General features: G+C 38.7%; 1 protein-coding gene across 1 annotated transcript in view; it reads right to left on the bottom strand.

The window, feature by feature from the left end:
* myo6b (myosin VIb) overlaps nucleotides 1-21772 on the bottom strand; it is a 59517-nt gene extending 37745 nt beyond the window's left edge. Inside the window, exons 1-15 of the mRNA XM_041813251.1 lie at nucleotides 21650-21772; nucleotides 15262-15408; nucleotides 10952-11021; nucleotides 10783-10856; nucleotides 10223-10352; nucleotides 8146-8251; nucleotides 7504-7559; nucleotides 7292-7389; nucleotides 7043-7207; nucleotides 6366-6446; nucleotides 3767-3947; nucleotides 2429-2573; nucleotides 957-1114; nucleotides 589-680; nucleotides 75-147 (exon numbers count right to left, since the gene is read on the bottom strand). Coding sequence (XP_041669185.1) covers nucleotides 75-147; nucleotides 589-680; nucleotides 957-1114; nucleotides 2429-2573; nucleotides 3767-3947; nucleotides 6366-6446; nucleotides 7043-7207; nucleotides 7292-7389; nucleotides 7504-7559; nucleotides 8146-8251; nucleotides 10223-10352; nucleotides 10783-10856; nucleotides 10952-11021; nucleotides 15262-15378 — 1546 coding nt within the window. The 5' untranslated portion in view covers nucleotides 15379-15408; nucleotides 21650-21772. The remainder of the gene's footprint in view (nucleotides 1-74; nucleotides 148-588; nucleotides 681-956; nucleotides 1115-2428; nucleotides 2574-3766; nucleotides 3948-6365; nucleotides 6447-7042; nucleotides 7208-7291; nucleotides 7390-7503; nucleotides 7560-8145; nucleotides 8252-10222; nucleotides 10353-10782; nucleotides 10857-10951; nucleotides 11022-15261; nucleotides 15409-21649) is intronic.
* Between the last annotated feature and the right edge of the window lie 2148 nt (nucleotides 21773-23920).

The following is a 23920-nucleotide window of genomic DNA, read 5'->3' as shown; positions in this document are numbered from 1 at the left end:
AAACATGAGGCTCGCACAGAAAAGTTTGGGAAATTGACTTTGTGCATGTGTGAATGGGGCTTGCAGGGACTTACCTATGCAGTCCTGGTTGTCAACATAATGCACCTCGTTGACTCCCAGTCCCTCTTTTTGGTACAGCTCTTGCTCCTGCAAAGACATAGTCAAACATTAACGTTCCTGATAGAACGAGTTTATACTCTTCTAAGTGGCTTCAGACAATCACTTTAGTCTAAAAAAACAAACAAATCTGAAAATGAATAACACACAATTTTGATAATTAGAAAGCAGCTTTAATAGGAATTGTGTTGAATTAATTGGAGACCTTAGAGGAGAACAACGTTAAGAGATCACAGGAGAGAAACAAGCCTCATCGTGTCCCCTGAGAAATTAGCATTCTAATGAGAGAGAGCAGGAGAGACAGGGGAAAATATAAGTGAGAAAACAGAGAAAATAAGATAGAGAAGCCAGTCTCTTCCTCCTGCCTCATGACAAAGTCAGCGTGTGAGTGGCTCGACGTGACACGGCAGATTTCCCGGGATTAAAAATAAACCAAACCAAATCATTTTTATCCACATGCTGCTCACCCACCTCTTTCAGGATTCGCTCGTTGAAAAACTGCTGCAGTTTCTCGTTGCAGTAATTGATACAGAACTGCTCAAAGCTGTTGTGTTCAAAGTACTCTACAAGGAGAAAAAACACATTTCAATTAATTTTCTAAAATGAAGGTTTTTGCAAAGCCTGTTTTTAATTACACAGTAGTCTGGGGAAATTAATTCTCCAGTAAGAGCCCTGGTAATGAAGTGTGTGTGCATTTAGGTACTTATATTAGGAAATAAGCTGCACAGAGAAGTGTCTTTTTGTTGGACTGAATTCTAAACAAACGGATGTAGCATGTTTTCATTCTTTATGCTACCTGAATTTTAAACTAAAACTTGGAAGGAACTACATTTCATTACCAAATCCAGCGATGTCCAACACCCCGATGAAGTTGGACGAGGTCTTGAAGGGGAAACACTGGTTGACCCTTTTCACCACATGATCAAAGAGTCGACTGTACACCGCCTTGGCCAGGGCATCACGGGCATTGTTTGATTGTTCAACCTTTAGAGGCACCCTAAAGGGAAGCACAAAGTGGGGCAGTGAGAGACTGTCCGAAACTGGGACAAGCCAGCCTCTTGTCAAACCTCCCTCTCTTTATTTTTATTCTAATCAACCCATTTTTCTTGCAGCAGCATAACTTTAGTCGTGTTGATGTGACACTTTTTTGCCGCATAGTGCCATCCCCCCTCTGACCTCTTTTGTAAGCTAGGCCATCGTTTTGAATGAGAGTTTCCAAGCTAAAGATGAGGTATTAAAACTAAAATATGAACTTTGAACCCTTCCAGAGTCCCTGAAGGCGTTTTAACACAACTTAAATTTTAATCATTCAGAGAGGTTGAGTGTAAGGACAAGGTGCAGTCGCACAGTGACCCAGAGTTCAGCTCAGCTGTCCCCGCTGGGAGGAAGATGAATTTAAATTAAAGGTCTGTCATTTGATATGATAGATTGTTACTGAGTTTTTTCTTTTGATATTCAAAGTGTCCAGCCCCCTTCAAAAATAGTAAAAAAGACCAGAATACCGATGTGTAAGCCTAAGAATAGGTCATATGTAAGCAACAGGAGATACATACAGTTTATTTCATCAAAAGGCATCTTTATCCTTCCTAGTGTTTCAACAGAAAAACTTGAGAGGGACTCAGTCATCCCTGGTGCTGTCACCTCCGCCAACCCTCTTTGTAACCCTCAGCCTCTTAGGCTAGGGGCGGATCTGTCTGGGGCTTAATAACAAAGCCAGCCCCCCCTTAACTCCACCTGCTCCCCAGACGCCGGGCCTTTACTGTACCACAGCCATGCTTGCCTGCCTCCTCAGATACAGGCTGCATTATTTATGTGGAGAAAACACTTCCAGGCCAGGCCGGCATCTGGCCCTCCTTAAATATTAATCTATCAAAGCTGGCCCCGTCATTCACCACATCACCACCAAAATACACAGGAACAGTGCCAATACTGCACCACAACTACCAACAACACACCCTTAAAACAGACACAGAGTAGTTAAAAGGGTTGTATAGTCATAGGAAAAATCTCAGTTAACAGACAGAATCTAACCCTGTCTTCTTACACAATGATGTTTTAATGCTTGTAAGGTGGTACTGATCATTAGGTCAACACTTATTTTCTAAATGTATCAATTCTAGCTGGCTGATCTCTTTCAAAAATTACTAGTCATTCTCAGACCTGTCACAAACTCTCTGTGCCTATTAAGAGTGATTAATAATCAAACAAACAGTGACAGTGACGTTCGAGGATGTTTTTATCTCAACAAAAATGATTTTCAACAGAAGTTACACTGTCAGAGATCAATGCAGCCCCGTGCTGTTGTTCTTACTTGATAACTGTTCCTTTGGCGCCCCCTGCTGTTGTGAGCATGACTCTGGTTGTGAGGCTGATATGTAAGTCATCCTTGTCCAGGCCAAGCAGATCAGCACAATACTCCAGAGACTGACCGGACTGATTCTTCAAGACACAACCACCTGAAACACAGAGACAAAGACAAATAATCTATCAAGCAACCTTTAGTTCTTCAGACAATAAATCTATTGTATTCTCCTTAGTATAAATGTTTTATTGAGGCCAGATAAACTTCTCTTTTAGAGACAGAAACAAAAATTAAAAGTCTGAAACAGTGAGTTGGAAATATCAACTTCTCCCATATGAAACTAAATAATGGTGATATTTATGAGCATGCCTGCCCACAGAGTTGGCTAAGCCCTCAGAAAACCCAGTGAATGAACCCCCCCAGTTGTGATTTATTGATAATATCAATGTGTTGGATCAGTAGCATTGGGGCTCACATCCTGGCTAACAGTTACTTCAGTTTAGAGCAGAAAAGAGGGTTGAGCTCTTACTAGGTTCTGATGTATAAATAATTTATTAATGCTACTTTTCAGCCCCCTTTCATCACTATTTCTGCCCATCTTTGCCATATTTTTTCATCCGTTAATCCCACTTATGCGCTTTCAACCACTTTTAACCAGTATTTGCTTCTTTGTAACCCTTTTTGCTACTTAAGTCAACCATTCTTGCCATTTCTTAACCACTTTTCACCATTTCCCACCCATTTTGCCACCCTTTTACCCTTTATTACTCATATCTGCAACATTTATTCAATTTCCAGCCCCTTTTAGCAATATTTGCCACTTTAAAACCATTTTTGCCACTCTTTAACCACTTTTCACCACTTATTTCCACCAGTGTTTTCCACCTTTACCAATTTCCACCATTATTTTACATTGTTTTGTCACATTCTGTGCTATATGAGGTTGAATTGGCATGATATTTTTTCCCTTCTTTTAAATAGAACTTTTTTGCTGTTATGTGATAGGACAGCTCAAGAGAGATTGGGAATTTGGGGAGAGAAGGGCAAGCACCAAACAGCACTGGGGTAGAGAACTGGTCTCTGTATATGGGTGTCTGCTCTACCAACTCAGCCAAACCAGTGCCCAATACAGAACTATGGTCATTAAAAATCAAGTTGGAAAAAAAGAAAATCTGCCGTTTGGGTCACAACGCTCATGAAGGAGCTGGAAGTAGGTCATGGAGCAAGACCACTTGAGAACCGCCACTCTAAAAGATCTCAAAAATCCTTGCAATTGGAGTTTGAACTGAAATTTTGAGATGAATGTCACAGATCGTTCAAAGTTACAAACATTAGCATTTCACTGACCTGAGGAGGTTCCTGTTTCTTCAAAGTCAATATTGCCAAGATGCAGAACACCAGCCACCACCCTAAACAGGTCCAGCTTTTCAGTGTCGTCCAAACCGATCTTCTTCATGGCCACACACATCCTGTTGAAGTCTCCCTGGTCGTCCAGGAGAGGGTCCTTCAGAGCACCCACCTTTAGATGCTACAGAGCACACAAACAGTTAAAAGAAATACGAGAAACAGAGGAAGTGTGAGAATTCAATTCAAAATCTGGATTTACTCAAATGCAGCTTACATGTTTTACTGAGGAAATCAGATTCTGAATCAAAGACCCATTAGCTCACACTTTAATGTGAAATTCACACTTTAAATGAATCAAAACATTCCTCTTAAATGTGTTTAAAGAGCCTCCACCAGCATCACACAGCAAGCACTTCCACCTATAAACTACAGCTGCTCTGCTGCAGCAGCTCTATCCACAAACAACCAGATAAATACTGTATACGGAAAAAAACAAGAGGAAAGAGAGCATCTAACAACACTTAAGGTGTAAAAAAGACATAAAAGAGTGGTACTAGGAGGAAAGAGCATAGGCATGGATGGTAATAGAAAAGGCTACACAGTTACTCTTTAATACAGAGTGAATGATTGGGGATAATTCAGTGTCTCTATAGTAAGGGATGCTTTATCAGGCATCAACTGTAAAATATAGTAAACAAACAATTATTATAAAGCCTTGCATTACTGACTGAACAAACACTTCTATTTAAGCATCAAACAGCCCCAACCCCACGAAACCTTACACACACATGCGGGAATAAAAGGAAGCATGCACACTTTTTTCTGTTTGGATAACACACAGCAGCATGAAAACCTGAGCAACTCAAGAAATAAACAGGATAAAGAGCAGGCAGGACAAAACCCCGATAAGAGAGGGAACTTCACCTTATTGTCCTACATACACGGACATGTGGAGGGACAGACGCACAATGATTCAATTAGCAGCATATTAACACATAATGTACTTAAAACCACACAGCTTACAGTACCTAAAGAGCTGCTAGTGATTCTGGGAGCACAGCGTGCTACGTAGTAAAACTTTTTCATCTATAAATAAAGTTTATGACAGAATAAACTTATTTTTTTAAACTCTAGTCTCAAAGTTGTACTCTTATAAATACAATTTTAAAGGATAGATACAATCTATAAATACACATTTATCAACAAGTTAAATGTCAAAACAAAAACAAAAGCAAGTGTAAAAAGACCTTAAAATACAAGGAAAATCACGTTATTTCACAGCCTTTTCTTAATGTATTAAATTAATAAACTAAAATAAATGATGGCATTTTCTTATATCACCACTAAATCGGCTCATTTTCCCAAAACTTTGACTTTTTTAACAGAAGAACTGAAATGAACACAGATTAAAAATTCCCTGTGAGAGCAAAAAGACATATTTTTTTTAAATAATTATTGTATAATATTAATTAAATATCTCTTAAGAGCTTTTTAGAACAACTTAACAAGAAACTCCTTTTATATGCTATTCATCAAATGCACAAAAGCTGAACTTATTTTCTAACATAAAATGAAATATTCTTATTTACCATTCATAGGTGTAATTTTAGAGCTGCAGTGATTACCTGATTAATCAATTAATGACTGACAACTTTGATCAATTTTATGCAATCAATATAAACATCTGCTGGTTTCAGTGCATGAATGAGAAGATTTTTTTTCTCTTTTCTTCTATTTAACAAAGCATATGAAGAATATTTGAGTTTTGAACTCTTTGATAAGAGAAGAAATATGAAATGTCACTTATAAACCCCCGGGAAGATCTAATTTCGACTGTTTCGTCATTTTACCGTGTAACTTATGTACTGAGTAAATACAAAGCTCACCATCAGCACTGGGTTGCAGCAGCTATGTGAGCTTCAAATGCTGTCTAATTGATTGCATGTCCTAAGTAATAAAAGATTTTATGCTCTTTTAACATTAAAGGTGTTGCAGCAGCTGGGATGGTTTTTTAGGTATGCAAATGGCAAAATAAATAGTGTCAGATCCACAGAGCACATGCAAAGAGGAATCTACGCTAACTGCACACTAAATGCATAAAAACTTCTCCGCTGAGCAAACAGTGCCCTGTCCATTTGCATGTGTGTAAATGAAGATTCAGGGAAGGAATATTTAAAATTCTGAACAAAATTGCTACACTCATTTGCATTACTAATGACCCACAAAGGCCAGGGCAAGTCAATAGGCAGTCAAAGTGGTGCAATTTAATGCCAAATGAAACAATGAGGTATTAAACTGAGGCTATTTCTGTGCCCCCCTTTCGTCCTATCCTCTTACCTTAGTCAGTTTACCCCAAGATCAACTTTTTATCAACAACAATGGGCTGTGGAACTGGTAGGAACTCAGCATCCTATTTCAGTCTCTTATTAAGTTCTCATTGTTTGGAAATGTATGTTGTACACTAATCTATGTGCAGAATTAACAAAAATGAATGAAAATACTGTTTTTTTTTTAATCAGTGCCTTTGTTTCATCTGCTTGATAGTATTTTACAATATTTTCAGCTACAGCCATAAAGTGAGGACAGAGCTTGACTTTACCTCTGGACTTTTGCGGTTCTGCATGATCTGTTTGTCAGACTCCTTACTGGCAAAGTACCTGGTGCATCCCCGGTTCAAATACTGTAAAAGATAAAAATCACCTTATAAAGATTAAAACAAAATTACTACTAAAAGAACTGAATTCACACTGATACAAACACATCTCACTAGTGGTTGCAAACCCACTGGGGTTATCATTGATTAGCATCTTGAAGATTTACTTTGCTGTCTTCTGATAATGCTCCAGAGCTGACTCGGAGTGAAGTAATTACCTCTGTTGATGTGGGTGTCACCTCTGGGACCTGATTTAATGACACTATGATACACATATAAAGGAACAGCTTGAGCTGCTTGTTGATCTGTTAAGTGTTGTTTTGTAGAGCGTGTAGGGATAAAATAAGGGCTGAGGTAAACACCTTCCTGCTCTTTGATGCTGCCCCTGGTGGGCTGATAATTGCATTTGAAAAGGGAAGAATTGGATTGTGAGAAATTTTGTTACAAAGGGGATTTTAAATTCACCTGGGGAGACCTGTAGATAATGCTTTAAAAATGCACATTACTCCATAGACATTTCACTTGGAGAGAACATTTAGATTTCTAACTTGGCTCTGAATGCTGAATAATATGTGTCACTAAATATTAACAGGGCAGACCGGCATCTATCTAAGCCCACTGACCCTGAAGCTGTCCGGTGAGTCCAAGTGAAGTCTCTTCTTTATGTCATCGGATGCCCCGGCACACAGCCTGTAGAAGATGTGGTAGTTCCTTTCATCGTTGCTCTGCATGCAAATCCTTGACTTCTCCAGCAGGTAATGGGAGACGAATCCACCTACAACTGCGTTCTGGTGACATGAGAGAAAGAAACAGCTTTAAGAAAAATTAGGGTCAACTAACCTCACACAATAGTATGTGAAATCAAAGATTACCTTCTCATTGAAGTGGATTTCTACAAACTTCCCAAAGCGACTGCTGTTATTATTCCGGACTGTCTTTGCATTTCCAAAGGCCTCAAGAAGGGGATTGGCTGAGGTGTGAAACCAACAAACACAATCAGGATCAAACTAAAGCCAAAAAGGTAAAAATCATGCATTTTTTTAAGGTAGTAGTGGATGTTTTATTTGTCTTAATAAAGTCTTACCTTCTACAATTCTCTCGTCAATATCTTGGCCGCTACCATACGTTGTGGTGAGATATCTGCAGGATGAAGAAGAAATTAGGGTGAAATCAGAAATCATGAATGAGTAAAGGAAATCATTTGCAGAAACAAACAGCTCAAAAATAATTTACCCCAAAAAAATCAAAGATTTGAACATAAACACAGAAACTTTCCTTTGCAAAGCTGCTGCAGCTGCACCACAGGTGGCTGCACTAACTTTAATAAAGAGCTTTGGAAGGCTTTTTTGTCCAATTCTCCCTCTTGACTGCTCTGCTCTTTTTGTATTGTTTTGAATGGCCCTTGTAATACAGAACTATGACAGACTGTTGAAAAAATAACTGCACTTGAAAAATGTATACAGGACAGAGTGAAGGTGTGGAAGGCAAGCATTACTTTGATACTTTAAATGGCAGTTTCATCCAATTTACTGTTGAACTAACTCCTCCAGTGCTCTCTTATTTCTTGAGAGATACTCAGTGTTAACACTAGTTGTGGTTAATATGAAGCACAGAGGGGAAAATAGGAGAAGGATGGGGAGACATCTTGATCAGAACACCACTCTGTATCATGCTAAAATGAAGGGAAGATGAATCACTGAATGAATGTAAGTAAAGGCTCTCTCACCTTAAAACAAACTTGGTGTTTTCAGTCTTTCCAGCACCAGATTCACCAGAAACTATGATGGACTGGCTCATCTTCAGAACCTTCATGTCTCTGTAGGCTTTGTCAGCTAAAACACAGAGAAACATCATTTGATCAAGACAAGTTAAATTAAATTAATTTTTTTTTAAAGAATGAAGCAGTCAGAATTACAAAAAAATGTGACAAGTGTTTTGGAGTTGACAAAACAGATAGAAAACTACTGTGTATGTCTTAATTGAGCTTTTTTCTAGTATGCACTAGTTTATGGCACACTTTTCTAACTTGGCACGCCGGATAGATTTGTTTCACACATCCATCTGGAAAACCACTCATACACAGCGTTTGGGGAAGGGCAAGGCCTTTGAAAAACAACTCGGAGGGTGATTGGATGAATGTTCTGTCCGTCACATCTTTACGGGCCAATCAGCAACAAAACATGTGACGCAGCCGCTATCGAGCTGCGCCCCTACCAAAGAAGTCAACTCTATAGAGAGCTGCATAGACTTGTCAGTTCACGACTTTTGTTGTTTTTGAAAAGAAAATAACTCACTGCTGTTCTTCGTTCTTCTTTTAACCAAGAAATGTCATCAAATTCTGATAAAACTGGTGCTTTAGCAGCATCCACGCTAATGTCTTCCGCCATTGTTGCACTGGTCTCTTGTCGCTGCCTGCTTACATCATGACATCATACAAAGCTAACACACTTAAAGTGAGATCTGAATTAGAAAACCAGTTGATGAAATAATGCAACAATATTGAGACATGTCAGTGTTTTTACTACATGATTTAAAAAAAATCAGTTTCTTATTTTACTGTTTGATAGTATAAAAAATGAGAAAGCTTTAAAATAGGGCTGGGTATCACCACTAATTGCCTGAGAAAATTAATTCTAGTTCACAAGGACTCAATTTGATTCGATTCACAATTTAAATCACAATTTCTATAAGGATGTTTTAGCTACAAAACGTATTTTGCTTCTACAGTTAAGAGATTTTTGGAGAACAAAAGTTGGAAATGGAAAAGTTATGTTGCACTTTTTGTGAAATGTTCTTTTCTTTTGGACATGGTGAAGACAAGAAAGATCAGATCTAATCAAACAGAAGACTTTTAAATCTTAACCAATTTTAAGACAGTGGAGACCACAGTAAAAGAAAACTGCAACTAAGTTGCAACAATGAACCCTTCTGAATGTACACAAAGAATAATTTAGCCAGGCGTGAGACCATACGATGTCATATTAAGGACTCTACAGACACAAGATCTCAAAGAAACCTGCAAGATCGAATGTGACTTAAGAAGACATACAAATATGGAGGATGTTTGACATCCTGAGCTGCCTGTCTTGGTGCGTGTTCTGTTCTGCAGCAAAATACGAAAAATAATCTAAGCAAATTGTGGCTGAGGAGATGGTTTACCTGCTTCTATGTTTGAGAGCTTAAAAAATGGTAATGCTACATGTTCTGGTCACTCTCACTGGCTTTTTTAAGGTATTCCATTGGTGGCAAACTGACCCGGAATCGCAAATATCGAACAGAACAGATGGGGAGGCTCCACCTCAATCAGGAGCACTATAATAATCATATCTACTCCTACACTCTGTGATTATATGGACAAATAACTGGTCTGAAATCAAGTCAAGCTCTTCCCAATCGCTGCCACAAATCAGGCCTAAAATTGGTCTTAAAATTGTCTTGTGTGTAGTCGACAGTGTGCAGGAGTTTTCCTGCATTTTTGTTAATTACAATAAAAGATACCAACAATGGGAGCATAGGACTACTATTTTTGTTGCAGATTTATCAATACTGTTTCGATATAACCTCATTTCTCCAAGTATACTAGTTTAAAATTCATTTTTTTTTACAGCTCTCTAAATAAAAATTAATGCTAATTTTAATTTTTAAAAAGATTAAGAAAACCTTAAAATCACAGAAGTACAAATGTCAGTATCCTGTTGCCTTTAAAACCATTTCAAGTACTACAGTTACTCTATTTCAGTTCAACTTTGATTTATAAATGTTTCCCAACCTCTGATCAGTGATTAGGAGTTGTGGACTCTTACCTATAGCATACACGTGAGGTGGCAGAGTTCCCAGAGACTTCCCCCTGTACGACTGGAGGGATTCAAGGCCGTACAGTTTGGGGATGTCATTGTAAGGATTCACAGCTATCAAGATATTGGCCACATAAGTCTGAAAGAGACACATAAAGAGGTATGATTGGAGTCACTTTATTCACAGAAAACTGGCAAAAAAAAAAAAAATCCCATGAATTATTAAATAACAGGAGAGAGGAAAAACAGGTCAAGTAAAGGCTACTGAGACACACCTTAACATGTCTCCCAACCTGACTCATCCCATCTACCAGCTGTCCCTCATTTCCTAAGTGAGTGTTGGGATCAGGATTGGGTTTGCCAGACTGACTTTGTGACCCTTTCCAGCCTGCCTTCCCTCCTTACCACCTGCTACTTTCCCCCGGGGGAGACAGGGATAGGAATCCTTCGGCTGTCTTAAAACCTGTTGCTGTTTCTCCTTATTATGCAACCAGATAAGCGTGACTTTCAGCTATCGCAACAGTACCTAACTAAGGGATTTGACTAGTACGGAAGAAGAAGAAACATACATAGATAAGGTCTTTATTGTACCGCACTCTGACGTTGTTGAGAAGGGTGGCCTCATTCAAATACATAAGCGAGCCTAGAAAAGCAAAGAGGACAAACAGACAAGCTTTAATCAGAGCCTGTAAAGAATAATATAAAAACAAGTAAATATTGAAATCTGTGTTTATTTACAGTTGTCATCCACATGTTTGTTGACATCATCCTCCGCTGGAAAGACTTGGCTCATCGGAGCAAGAAAGGTCTAAAACACAGAGAAATTCAAAAGTTATTGTCTAGACGTCCAGACATGCAAAAAGTGACACTTTGTCTACTTATCCTTACCAAATGTTTGTACAAGATTATTCAGTATTTACTCCTTGTTCTTCAAAATGTTTATGACACAAAACAAATGCTGATTATCATTCAGAATCAGGGAGGCACATTAGACATCATAAAAAGCTAAGCAAGCATGCACAAACATGAATCATTCATCATGCTTAAAGATCGCAGTAATAAATGTTTGGTGCGCCATGTTCACTGGCTAAATTAGTTACTGATATTTACATGCTATTGTTTTAGGAGTCTGAGTTAATGGAAATAAAGTCAATGGAACAAGCCGGCTGTGAGAGAAACAAGGGGAGACATGGCAGGGTAATGAATAATTTGGTGGGAGAGAAACCGGATCTGAACACCTGAGTGAGTGTATGAGGTGGGTGGGAGTGGTACAGAAGAGATGATTGGGGTGTTTTTGTCGAATCAATCAATTTCTAGTGGTATTAAAAACACACCAAATCCACTGCCAACATTTAAACAGGTCCAGGCAATGAAGCAACACCGCTTCAACAAAAGGCAATCAAACCCTGGGAAATTATTAAAGCTGAATTCACATACTATTAAACTCTCTCCCTTTCATTACACTCCTTGCATCAGTTTGATTGCATGTGTGATTCTGACCCAGTGTGTGCTGTGATGCATGGTTTATTACCACAAACAGGCTGTGAGCATAAACAGAATCTGCTTTGTGTGCTAGCTACAGAGCTCAGACTCATTTTGGGCATGCCCGTCCACAAAAACAACCATGTGAGAAATGCCCAACCAATAAGACTGACAAAGAAGAAGAGGCAGCCATGCTGAGGGCTGCGTCATACTGAGGCACTAATGAGCTCCACACTGCAGAAACAGCCGCTCAATGAGCCTTTCATTCACACTCTGAATCAGGCAAAGGTTATTTCTCGTCACCACGGCCGTGATCCTTCAAAGTTCACAGCTAGTCCAAATGACATTCACTTTAAACTCAGCCAAGTATAACTTTGAAGACTTATAAGTCATTTATGGTTGAGCAGGGTGTTATTATCATGTTAGTGCACCAACTGCTGAAGATACACCAATGCATAGCTTCAGGGCGTATGACCATTACAATGGTGCAATGGTGTATTTTTAATGTTTCTAGCCCTATCAATTAAAGGTGTCTTGCTTTTTTCATATTATCCGAGTCTCTGGATTATTTTTACCTATGGTTTTTGGTCTTAAGTTTTCCATCCCTTTCATGAAGTTTTCCCCTTCCACTGTTTTCTCTTTTCATATGCAAATTTGATGTTTATAAGATACAGTACAGATTCTTTAAAACACCATATCAATGATCGAGTAAGAACCCTTTCCTCCCACCCCTAATAGAGACTCACACCACCCTGCATGGATTACTCTTTATCTTGTATCGAGGACTCTGTCCATAAAAAACTGCACTCTGTACGGTGTATTTACTAAACAGTAAGCAGATATTTTGATTTTATTAATGAATTTCACATGATGAGGGAGAACAGCTGTAAATAAACACTTTCCGGGTTTACGCCGCAAGTAATCCCAGCATGCTTTGTGAGCAGCATCTCAAACCCTAAAAGGTACAATTAACAGCTTTTCTCCCTCATTATGTGTAATTCATCAGTGAAATCAAAATGTTGGTTTCCTGTTTAGTTTGTGGTGTGAAACTTATTCATAGAGTACGTTAATATGCACACTAAACATGCTGACTAAATGTGGTATTAAAATGTGTATATTATATATTTCATATGTGTTCAAGATTGGCTTGGAAATTTGAGGATTAGAGCATAAGGATATCAATATGTCAATATATCAATGAAAATAAATCATTCATTGATGACCTTTAGTAAATACACCACCTGGATACACTTTTTAACGAACAGAGTCCTCAATTAAAACAAGAACTAAACAGCAGAGACAGGCGGAGCTGAACAGTGTTGGTCTCGACTCATCATACTGTGTTGCTGTTTTGACTGAGAGCCCCCTGGTGGTGGAATTTGACATATTGTGCATTTAAAGTATAGTCAGAGTTCTGAGCAGTAATTTTTAAACCTGAGAGGGTTCAAGAAAAATAATATGTTTTTTTTTCACATGCAGTTAAGAAAAGATGAATGTGCAACCATGTTGTTTAAATAAAGGCACCCCTTTAACCTTTAATAACAGTAACTGGTAATTTTAGATTTAACTTGGAATCTTTTTCTCTCTGTTTCTAATTACAATCATTTGGCTAAAAGCTTGGACCTCTTCTTATCCCAATTATCCATGTTTTTTACTGTAACATGCTATGTAAAATGTAAGGGAAGTACCTTACCTCCCTCCAAATATATTTAAGTATATTTTTCAAAACTACTGATTTTGAAAAACTAAAATGTGCAACTAAACAAAAAGGCTACACAATTACTAATAGGGATACTTCAACATTTTGGCAAATTCTCCCATTGCCATAATCCCTATAGTCTTACTAATAGGTTCGTTACCTTTAGTTGTTGGTGCAAGCTATTTTTAGATCGCTGGTGCCGAGTTAGGAGCTCGACTGCCAACGCAATGGATTCTTACGGTATCCCAGCTTTCCCTCATCAAACTTACGACACATAAAGCAAATACTCTTAAGTATTTCTTGAGTAAACCACTGGGCGGAGTGACACAGTGCAGCAGCCTTGTCTGGAGTGTAGTTCCGGCTTTGCATTTAACTTTAAAATGTCTCTGTCTCGTAATGAAATCATAATTATTTCATAGTGTGGTGAATGTGCAGGTCACAACTTGTCCACAGGAGCGTTTTGGAGTAGTTGGATTGTGTATTTCATGAGTTTGATAAGGGAAAGCCAGGATACCATAAGAATCCATTGCGTTGGCAGTCGAGTTCTTAACTACAAATAGCTTGCACCGACAACTATAGGTAACGAACCTATTAGTAAGACTATAGGGATTATGGCAATGGGCGAATTTGCCAAAATGTTGAAGTATCCCTTTAAGTGTGAGTGAGTAAATATACTTACTAACTTTCCACCCCTGTCAATTAATAATTTATAGTATCCATGCAAGATGTTATTCTGTTAGTATTATGCAAATGCATTACTTTGCTTAGGTCACACTTCAAAAGTGAATCAATGACACTAGATGATACTGGAACTAAAAAGTGTATCCCACAATCCTCACCTTTGTTAGATCACACTCTACATTTACAGAGCTGTGACTGTATTCCCCCTAGATTTCAACTCAACTTCTACTACGTTGGTCACACTAAGAAGAAAGTATTTCATAGAAGATGCAAAGCATGAGCTAAAAGTTGTGAGTGTAGTGATGGTGATGCTAAGGTCTGCTGACTGTGGTTTGGTGCCTTTATAGACTAGCATTAGCTTCAAACTTTTGTTGATTGTGTTTCTGCTTCAGAAATAATGAAAGCAGAGTTCATTTTTGAAGACTATCTTCATAAACAAAATATTTACGAGACATAATATTTCTTTTGCAGCAGAGCTTATTTTCAGCATCCAGGAAGGAAAAAACTCATGGACTTTTTGTTGACCTGCACAATGCTAATTTTTAGGCTGACTTCAAAAATCTGTTATCAGTGCAGGACTATCGTTGCCAAAATGTCTCGGATGAGAACAGTCTCTACATTAGCTGCAGGGAAAACACCACAGACAAATTCAGAGGCCACTGACAGAGTCCACACTGTTGTAAACATCAGAGGCCTGCTTGCTGTTGGGGACATGTGACAGCTCAGGTGTAACAGGTGGCTTTTACCTCCTAATGAGCAGCTCTCCCGCTAGGCAACACTATCAGTGCACCTGCTGCTGCTCTCTTTATTTATTCATGGCTCCGTACATGCGGTCTCTCATGTTTCTCACATTTTACACATTGTTAGAGTGACGCCTTTCTACCTGAAATATCACTTCATTAAAAATGTGAGGAAATTAGAGAGGATATAGTCTTTAGATTCTCCCGTCACATCAGATGTCTTCTTGAAAATCTTGCAAATAAATGTATTTGTTGCCAACAGCCTCCTGGGATTTTTTGGCAAACAACAAGCCCTTTATATGACCATGCAATCCTCCCATGAATTTGCAGAATCACAGGAGAGGAGCATAAGCACCAGCCCCTCATCGCTTTTCCTAGGTGGACTCCCTTTGCCTGTACATAGAAAGCTGGTGTGTGTGTGTGTGTGTGTGTGTGAGATAACCCACTTTGCCCTTCTGGTTCAGTGGCTCTATGGTGAGCGTGTCGGCTCCTATGTCAACGATCATGCCCAGCTGGAACCCATCGGTGGGGTGGGGCGCCCACACTGGCTTCCCATCCTCCATGGTTTACCTCCAGTCAGCACGACCACACAACTAGGAAACAAAAAAGCAGAAGAGAGCACAAGCATGTTTTACAATATTCATGCAAAGTAGGGAGCACGGTTTTGCATTTGCACTGGTGTTTTTCAAACAAAATAAACAAACTACACAGTAGTATAGCAACACATTTATTTAGTTATTTAGATTTTAGCTCCCCTAAAGTAAAGCCAAATGACATGGAGCTCTCACTACTGACTGTGCAATTAAGGTCATAAGTTACACCTCCTCCATGTTAACAGATGGGACATGAGTTCTTCTATGAGATTAAAATACATGTCAATTCAACAAAGCAATTGTCATTCCAGTTATCATGACAATTTAAGTCTGAGTGGTGACTCTCATTTTAATTTATCTGATGCAAGAAAAATTTGTTGCATGCCATGGTTGACAACTCTGTCAACAAATAGGTAACCTCACACCACTAATCTATTCAACACTGCCCGACATCATTATCATCGAGACATCATCAACGCAACGTCAGCACCTGTTACAGAGAGTTTTTCAGGCTTCAAAAGCACCAAAAAGATTCATTTTCAATGCTTTTTATACTGTCCTAGCAAGCAAAATTGAAGTCGTTTTCAACCAGTTGCATGTGTTTTAAATCTTGCTGAGACCTAATACACAAATAGATTGATATTGGAGAGCATAGGTATTTGAATCTGTCTTAGGCTGGCCACACACTAGACAATTTTCAAATCTTAAATGATTTCAAAAATGTGGAAGAACCCAGACATAATGACTTTTCATCTTAAAATCCTCTGGGTGCACACGTCAGACGACTCAGCCAGGCCGTCAGACCACTGAGACCACACACCTGCCCACCTTGCGTGATCACGTGACTTCAGAAGAATAACAAACATATATGTCTATTGATACTGTTGGCTTGTTGTCCCTCCACCACTGGCTGTCCTAGCATGTGTTACAGGTAAAGCAAAAATCATAAAACAAGGAAATTAATCAGAATGAAATCCTGGTTGTGTTTATGCTTGTGAATGGAGAAAGTACGTATGATCCAGCTGGTGATGCTTCCTAGTCTGCTGACTTTCATTGGTTGTTGTGGGTTTTCCGTTGGAGGCACTACGACCTAGAATCATAAATATCAACCACGTTTGAGATTTACGCTTTGGGGTCTAGGAGGCTATGACCCAGTTTTGAGCAGTAAAATAATTGTGTTGATGCCACACACTTGAGGATTATTCAGACAAACAGTTGTTGCGATGAGGCTCCACTCAGGATATGCCACCACGATAGTCGGGGAGACAAATCTTGCCACGTATCAGGTCACACTTAAAAATCCTGTAGTGTGGCCAGCCTAAGAGAGGAAAAAATCTGCTGAAACATCTAGGGGATGCACAATATTATCCACATATAGGTATTGGCAGATATCAACTTAAAAGATGAATTATTGATATTGGCAGATACTAAAATTTCTGCTGACATTTATGACCAGTATTTTGGCTATAAAAATCTGCCATGATCAGTCATAAATATAGGCCGTCTGACCTAATAAATTAGTGGCATTTTTGCCTGGATCAACAGACCTACATACGCTGGAGTCTTTTTCTTTATTCCTTATACTTTAAAGTCTGATTTAAGTACTAAAATTTATAAATTTGATCTTCCTCAAACTTTTAAATCGTGTGTCTTTAAAGACTGAAGGTCTAAACTGCATTTAAATATCAGTATCAATAACAACAATTTGTAAATGTTGGCCTAGTCGATACTGGAAAAACTACAAAGTGGTGCATTAGTCCCCTGTTCAGTCAATTTCTTATGTAGCTGATTAAAATGAGCATTGTCCTGCTTCTGTCTACACATTGCAGACTCTTAGCTAGCCCTTAAAAGTCATTTAATCCATTTAACATAAGGATATTTGTCTGCATCTTACTTGAAACAGTACCTTACCTAAAACAGGTATGATTGATTCTGTGAAATAAAAGCCAAAAAGGGGATTCCTTGTGTCATTAAACTGATCTTTGGCAACATTCAGCCATCTGCACGTTTTGACTGGGACCTGACCCACTGCTGCCGTCTGCATCACGTTTCATTAACTTGTTACTTCACCTCCTGATCTTGCAAAAGTGGATTTTCCACTGGATCCAGACTGGAGTTGTCTCCTGAGGGACTCATGCAATCTCTGCTGCAATGACACAACCCCCAGTGACCTGACGTAAACCGCCCAGGTACACGGCACATCTGAGGTCTGTGGGTGTATATCAGGACTGAGTCCAGACTAAACCCAATACCCAAAAACTTTCTTACACAACTAAATCCCAATAAGCCAATTTTGAAGACTTAAGTTAATTTAGGAATTCTAAGTCACCAACTGTCTGGGCAAAATTGGGAAGGCAAACAAATATCACTTTCTGTTCAGTTCAACCAAAAAGGTCTGAATCTTAAACTTCAGAGCAGTTTCAGTTAAGCAAGGTTTTTGCAACTTTTTGTTCCCAGTTTTTGGATTGTAATCCAACAACCAAAGAGTTAAACAAAGCGAGCATACGCATTGTTATTCTCGAGTATCCAATTAGCGCCGGGGATTTGGGTCAAGGAAAGGATATGTGCTGTAAATTGCTGACGCAGCCTTCGACAAAGACAGAAGTTGAACAGCCACATCCACTCAAGGCAAAGGCAGATCAACACAGGAACAGACAAGAGATTTTCTTTCTTTGGGACCATGCTGAGGTTCATGTAAAGCAGCAATCAAGTTCCCAAAATGTAATGATACTTCTTCTACAGCTTAGCAGACATGATACAAGAAACTGAAAGACCTCTTTGAACATCTGATTCTTTTGTGATCCATGAGAACTTCTCTGCAAGACAACCCATTTCCTACTTCCTGTTATCCCAGTCACATTTTTACTTTAAGTGATTAAGTAACTGCAGTGAAACTTTACTGCTCCATCTGGAGGAGCATGAGATACCTGGCCAATAAACCTACATTTGAGTTTTCTCACTACACCATAGAAATTTCCAGTCACTCTGAGAACTTCGAGGTGAAATGAAAGACTTATTAGCATAGGGGTGCAAGTAGTGGGTAGGGATGCAAAGTTTATGGAAAACTTTTATTCAACTCTCAGTTCAAACAACAATTTCAGAATTCAAGCAAAAATCGGTCCGTTTAGTAGATGCCCATTTACTCCAGCCAATGCAGAATAACTCTAAACACAATACAAAGAAACAAAAATAATTTGCCTCTGAAGTTAATGATTTCTGATGAACCTTCTTCAAAATGCAAATCTTGTCTGAATGTTATCATTGTCTCTACTGACAGTAAATGTGAGTGAGATAAGGGATGCAGTTACCTTGGTTTATGGTTACATGGCCTTTATAAACTTAGAGCTACAAAATCTTTGTTCTTTGCCCCCTGTGGGCCGACAGTAGAACGAGTGGTGGATATTACACATCAAAGAAGCGACCTACTATCAGGGCCTTACTGGAAGAACAAAAATGTCATTGCTTCCCCTAGAAGTCCTAAGATTGATCTAGAATAGACAAAGATTAACAATACACCTGAGGCATCTTGGGCCTTTATGTAGGTAGGCAGGGACAATTATGAACTAGTTCTTTAAACACAGTAGATTGATAATTCAGCCATTTATTTATGTTATGGAACAGCAGTCAATTCCCCTCCAAGTCCAAAAGAAAAAAAATTTGAACATTAGGACCAAATGGTCTGAATATGCCAAAGCTGTAGTAAAAAGATTAAAAAAAGATAAACTTTACTTTCAGTATCTTTTAGCATGCTCTGCTTTTATTTTTTCTGCGTTTCTCTCCTTCTTGTACCTCTCCAAACTGAACGCTCCTCATGTTCTTTGGGAAATAATTCCCTCAATGTGACTTAATAAAGGAGAAAATTACTAAGAGAGCTAAACTGTAAAAATAAGTTCAAATATGCAGCAATTGCTCGATCGATGTTTGTTATGTGCTCAAATGCAAGCCTGCCCACAGAATCAGCTGGGCCCCTGAAAAACCCGATAATAAGCCCTCCCCATTTGTGACTTATTGATATTATATCAGTGCCTTGCCCATATTTACAATTTATTTGCCCCTTTATACCCATTTTGCCTCCTCTTTGACATATTCCCCCACTTCTGCAACATCTTTGTGCCAGTTTTTGCCCAATTTAGCTGCTTTTTGCCCATTTTTGTCAAATTTTGGCTGCTTTTTGCACATTTTTCCACTTTAATCCTGTTTTTTTTGCCACTGTTTGCCCATACTTATAATTCCTTTAACCCTTTATACCAATATTGCCACTTTCTTTTCCATTTTTTGCCTTTTTTTTTGCCATCTTTTTGCCAGGATTTGGCCACATTTTTTGCTGCTTTTTGGACCATTTTTGGCCACCTTTACCCTGTTTTTGCAACTTTTGCCCACTTTTTCAAATTATTTGCTTCTTTTTACTCTGTTTTTGCCTCTCTCTTTCCAATTTTTGCCCCATTTCACCCACTCCTGCAACATCTTTTTCCCAGTTTTGCCTAATTTTGCTACTTTTTTGACCATTTTTGCCACTTTCTGTCCCATTTTTGCCAACATTTGCCTCTTTATTTGTCACATTTCACCCACTTGAATTGAACTGCTTTTCATAAACAAAAAAGGGAGGAAAAAACACTTCCAGTGGAGCTCACTTAATAATTAAAATGCATAACTGTGGGGTTGCAAACTTTCTGCAAATTTCTGATATAACCTCAAGTTTAAAGGATGCACTAGACGCAGGAATAGATTACAATCCCAATCAGTATTCTTGAACTTTAAAACGGTCTTTGTAAGGTTGGTAAAATTTCAATCATTAGTCATATTTTTTTTTAATGAAACTTGAATGAGAGCAGAGAGGTTAGCATTCAATTCATTAGTCAGCATATCATCAGGACCTGAAAAGTCTTTTTGGAGTCTCACAAATAAGTTATGACTCTGAGAGAAAGCTGAGTGATGAGTTTGTTGCCTTGGTCCAAAAACAGGTATTCAAGTTGTTTTATTTTACTAGTATTATAGAAAATTATAAAAAGTGGTGTTGTGACAACAACTCTGAGCATAACTAGTTCAGGTCTTGTAGTTCCAGTTCAATATGTCATAGAAATCAAAAGTCTAAGTTGCCCTTTATCTTGAGAAAATGGAAGTATCCCAAGTACTTTACAATTGATGCAAAATTCATGTGTTTCTCTGTACAGGTAGCTCTCAGAAACTCAGTCCCATGTGCCCATTTTTACAATAGGCAATACAGCTCAGGAGCTTTGGGACTTTCCATCTTCTTTCAAAGATCTCTGAACAATCTGGTTTATCACTTAGGGACATGTTCCTCAACCTAAAGTCTTCATTACAAAGCCAGAGGCATTAATGCGTGTAGGCAAACACAGAGTTGTCCCTCATGATGAGTAACTTTGACTCTGCAGCCCTCACAATCCTCTTAGTGTTTGACCCTAATCCAGAATGGGAGGTGGGGCACAAAGAGGTGAGATCTAAGTTTAGCAAATAAAAGTCAGTGATCGTTTGTGAAGCAGGAGGGATCCTGACACATATCCCCAGAAACACAGACTCACATGGACTGCAGGGAGATGGAAAAAATAAACATGAATGGACACCGGTTAAAGAGTTAAAGCAGGGCACAAAAAGCACGCCTCTAGTTTCCTGCCTCTTGTTTCCTGTTCTCTGTGAGGCAAATGGGACATGGAAAATCCAGTGGATGTTGACCATAGACTTAAGGATGCGTTTTGGTTTAAAGAGGTTATTTTGGCTGAGGGGTTCTGACATGGTATAGATAGCACACAAGGGGAACAAGACTGCAATAAATTGGGCATGATATGGTCACGTGCAAGGTTCAAAAGTGCCAGGAATACTGTTAGTTTCTATCAACAAATACTTTCAAAAATGTACTTTTATGATGCCAGGCAGGGAAATGGAGCTGAAATATTGTACTTTCACCGTAATTATTCGAGTATGTTCAAAACTACTTCCTCAATTAATTGCACTTAGACCTTATTAACCGGTTTTGTACCAACATAACAATGCAATACTAAGAACACGCCATTATAACCCCCACGTGAGTCATGCAGAGTTATGTCAATGTAGGTAAGGCATATGTAAATTAAATTATATTGAATTAAGTTAAAAGTATAGCAGTGTAATTTAATACAGCAACAGCTCTCACCGTCAAAATGTTACAAGGCACCTCAAGCTATCTCTGACCTGGGCTATTCGTTAAAAAGAAAAACAAAACTTGAACAAAAAGTGCTGTACTCACGACTCGTATCCTTTAAAGGGTTATATTTATATTCAGGGAAGCAGCAGCGACTTTTAAGTCCCTCATACAGATGTGTAGTTGTTGCAGTAGTCCAACTTCCTCGCTCTTTCTCCTCCCGGGGCAGGAAAGGCCAACGGGGCTTCCAACTGCGTGGATGTGACAGCCTGTGCTCGCGCTCCGGTGAGCCAAGATGACGTCACTGCCACTGTACTCTGTTGAAGGTGCGTTGAAGTGCTGCTCGTAAGACCCCGTGTCACGTGGTTTCAATGGCTGATTTTTACACTCTGTAGAGAAAAGTTCTTATTTCATCGGAAATGAACATCGGTGTGTGGCTTGTATCAGAATCCTAACCGAATGAAGCAGGAAAAACGACAAATCTAATCCATATGAATAATAAACGTGACGTTTTAATCTTAAAAGATTTAAGATAAAATTGATAGCCATTCACCTGCGGCTAATTATTCGACTGCTTTTCATACACTGTTAGCAAATTTACAGCATGTCCACTTGAGTGAGATCTTATTTTCAGCGCTTTATCGAACTACGATTAGTTTTTAAATTTAATTTAATCATACAACCATCATCAGAGAACACATTTAACATAGCCATGGTTGTTTCTATGCTTTGAAAAGACGGCAAATGTTGCCTTGAGAGTCATGAATACTTTATAGACAGGTAACTTAAACCTTTTGGGGGGATTTTTTGAAGGAGACACCCAATCCTCCATTGAAAAGTGCCTCTGGGTTTGTAAATCTAATTAGGATATCTGATGCTCTAGTATTGGCGCATATCTGATTACCTACTAGGAGACACAATGAAAACATGACAATTTTTTGTTCACAATTTAAAAGTCCCTGTTAATATTTGCATGACATCATAAATAATGCATAATGCAAACATGGCTTACTACGTTACACAATCCAAAGAGCACCTGCTGAAGTAAGATTAATGGAATACATGCAGCATCTAGTCTTGTGATTGTTTATTCAGTTCTCCATGCAGGCTTCAAATGCACCTGCTAAATCGCCCCATTTAAGACCAAAACCAGTAGCATAATAGGTTCATTCCACAACTACACATCTTTGTACAATGGCTCCCTCAGGTGGCCACAAAAAGGACGTACAGATCTGTATATTCAGGACCAAATCCCACACCAATTAACTTGCTTTCAAGAGGGCAAAGCAAAAGTGATAAGAGAGGATGCATCATCACAAGAAACCAGTGCACAGGGGAAATGCTGGGAGAAGAAATGCTTTGTAGGCACAGTACTGTATTCAAGTGAAATCCTTAATTCACTTGGACTGACTCTTTAGCACGGATCACAAATATTACAGTTGTGCCTTAGAGGATATGAGTGTGACTGATTCAACATCTGCTGCATGAAGTATACTTATTGGTGGAAAATGATGTTTTCTGACTCGTTTGAGTTAAAACATGTAGACACACCCTTGTTTAATAAGGGATTTTTAATATTACACTAGAGTGCCTCACATTTTCAGTGTTGACTGCCTTTTGACTGTGGACTTTGTTAATAACTAAATTATGTACAGTGCATTCAGGAAGTATTCAGACCCCCTTCTCTTTCTCACGTTTTGTTTTGTTGCAGCCTGATGCTACAGTTGAAAAAAAGAAAAATTATTCTCATTGATCTACTCTCAGTAACCTATCAACACAAATGGAAAACAGTATTTTTGCAAATATATTGAAAAATAAAAAAACCCTGAAATATTACATTGACATAAGTATTCAGATCATTTGTAAAAACACTTATAATTTAGTTCCGGTGCCTCACATTTTTCTTGATCTTTGCCTGAGATCCTGTGTGGAGATGGGACAAAGTTCCAGAAGGACAACCAGCACTGCAGCCCTCCACCAGTCTGGGTGTATGGCAGAGTTGCTAGAGTAGATGGAAGCCTTTCCTCAGTGCAAAATAAAAGAAAGCCTGCTTGGAGTTTGCAAAAAACTCTGTGTGAAAGCCAAGTAGGCTTTCATCATTCTGACTAGCAACTCTGCAACAATCCTGTCTCTGACGTCATGACTTGGTTTTTGCCCTAATATCATTGTAATCTGTAAGGCCTTTACAGAGAGGTGTGTGCCTTTCTGAATCATGTCCAACAATTTAATTTACTCCAATCAAGGTGAAGAAACATCACAGCGATGGTCCAGAGAAATGCGAGGAGTCTGAGCTACGTTGCAAGAGCCTTTGCAAAGGGTCCAAATATTTATGCCGATGTGATATTTCAGTTTGTAACTTTTAATTAAATTGCAGAA

This window comes from Cheilinus undulatus, linkage group 18 (genome assembly GCF_018320785.1).
Source record: "Cheilinus undulatus linkage group 18, ASM1832078v1, whole genome shotgun sequence".
NCBI lineage: Eukaryota > Metazoa > Chordata > Actinopteri > Labriformes > Labridae > Cheilinus > Cheilinus undulatus.
Note: the sequence above shows the minus strand (reverse complement) of the source record. Positions and strands in the feature narration are given on the sequence as shown.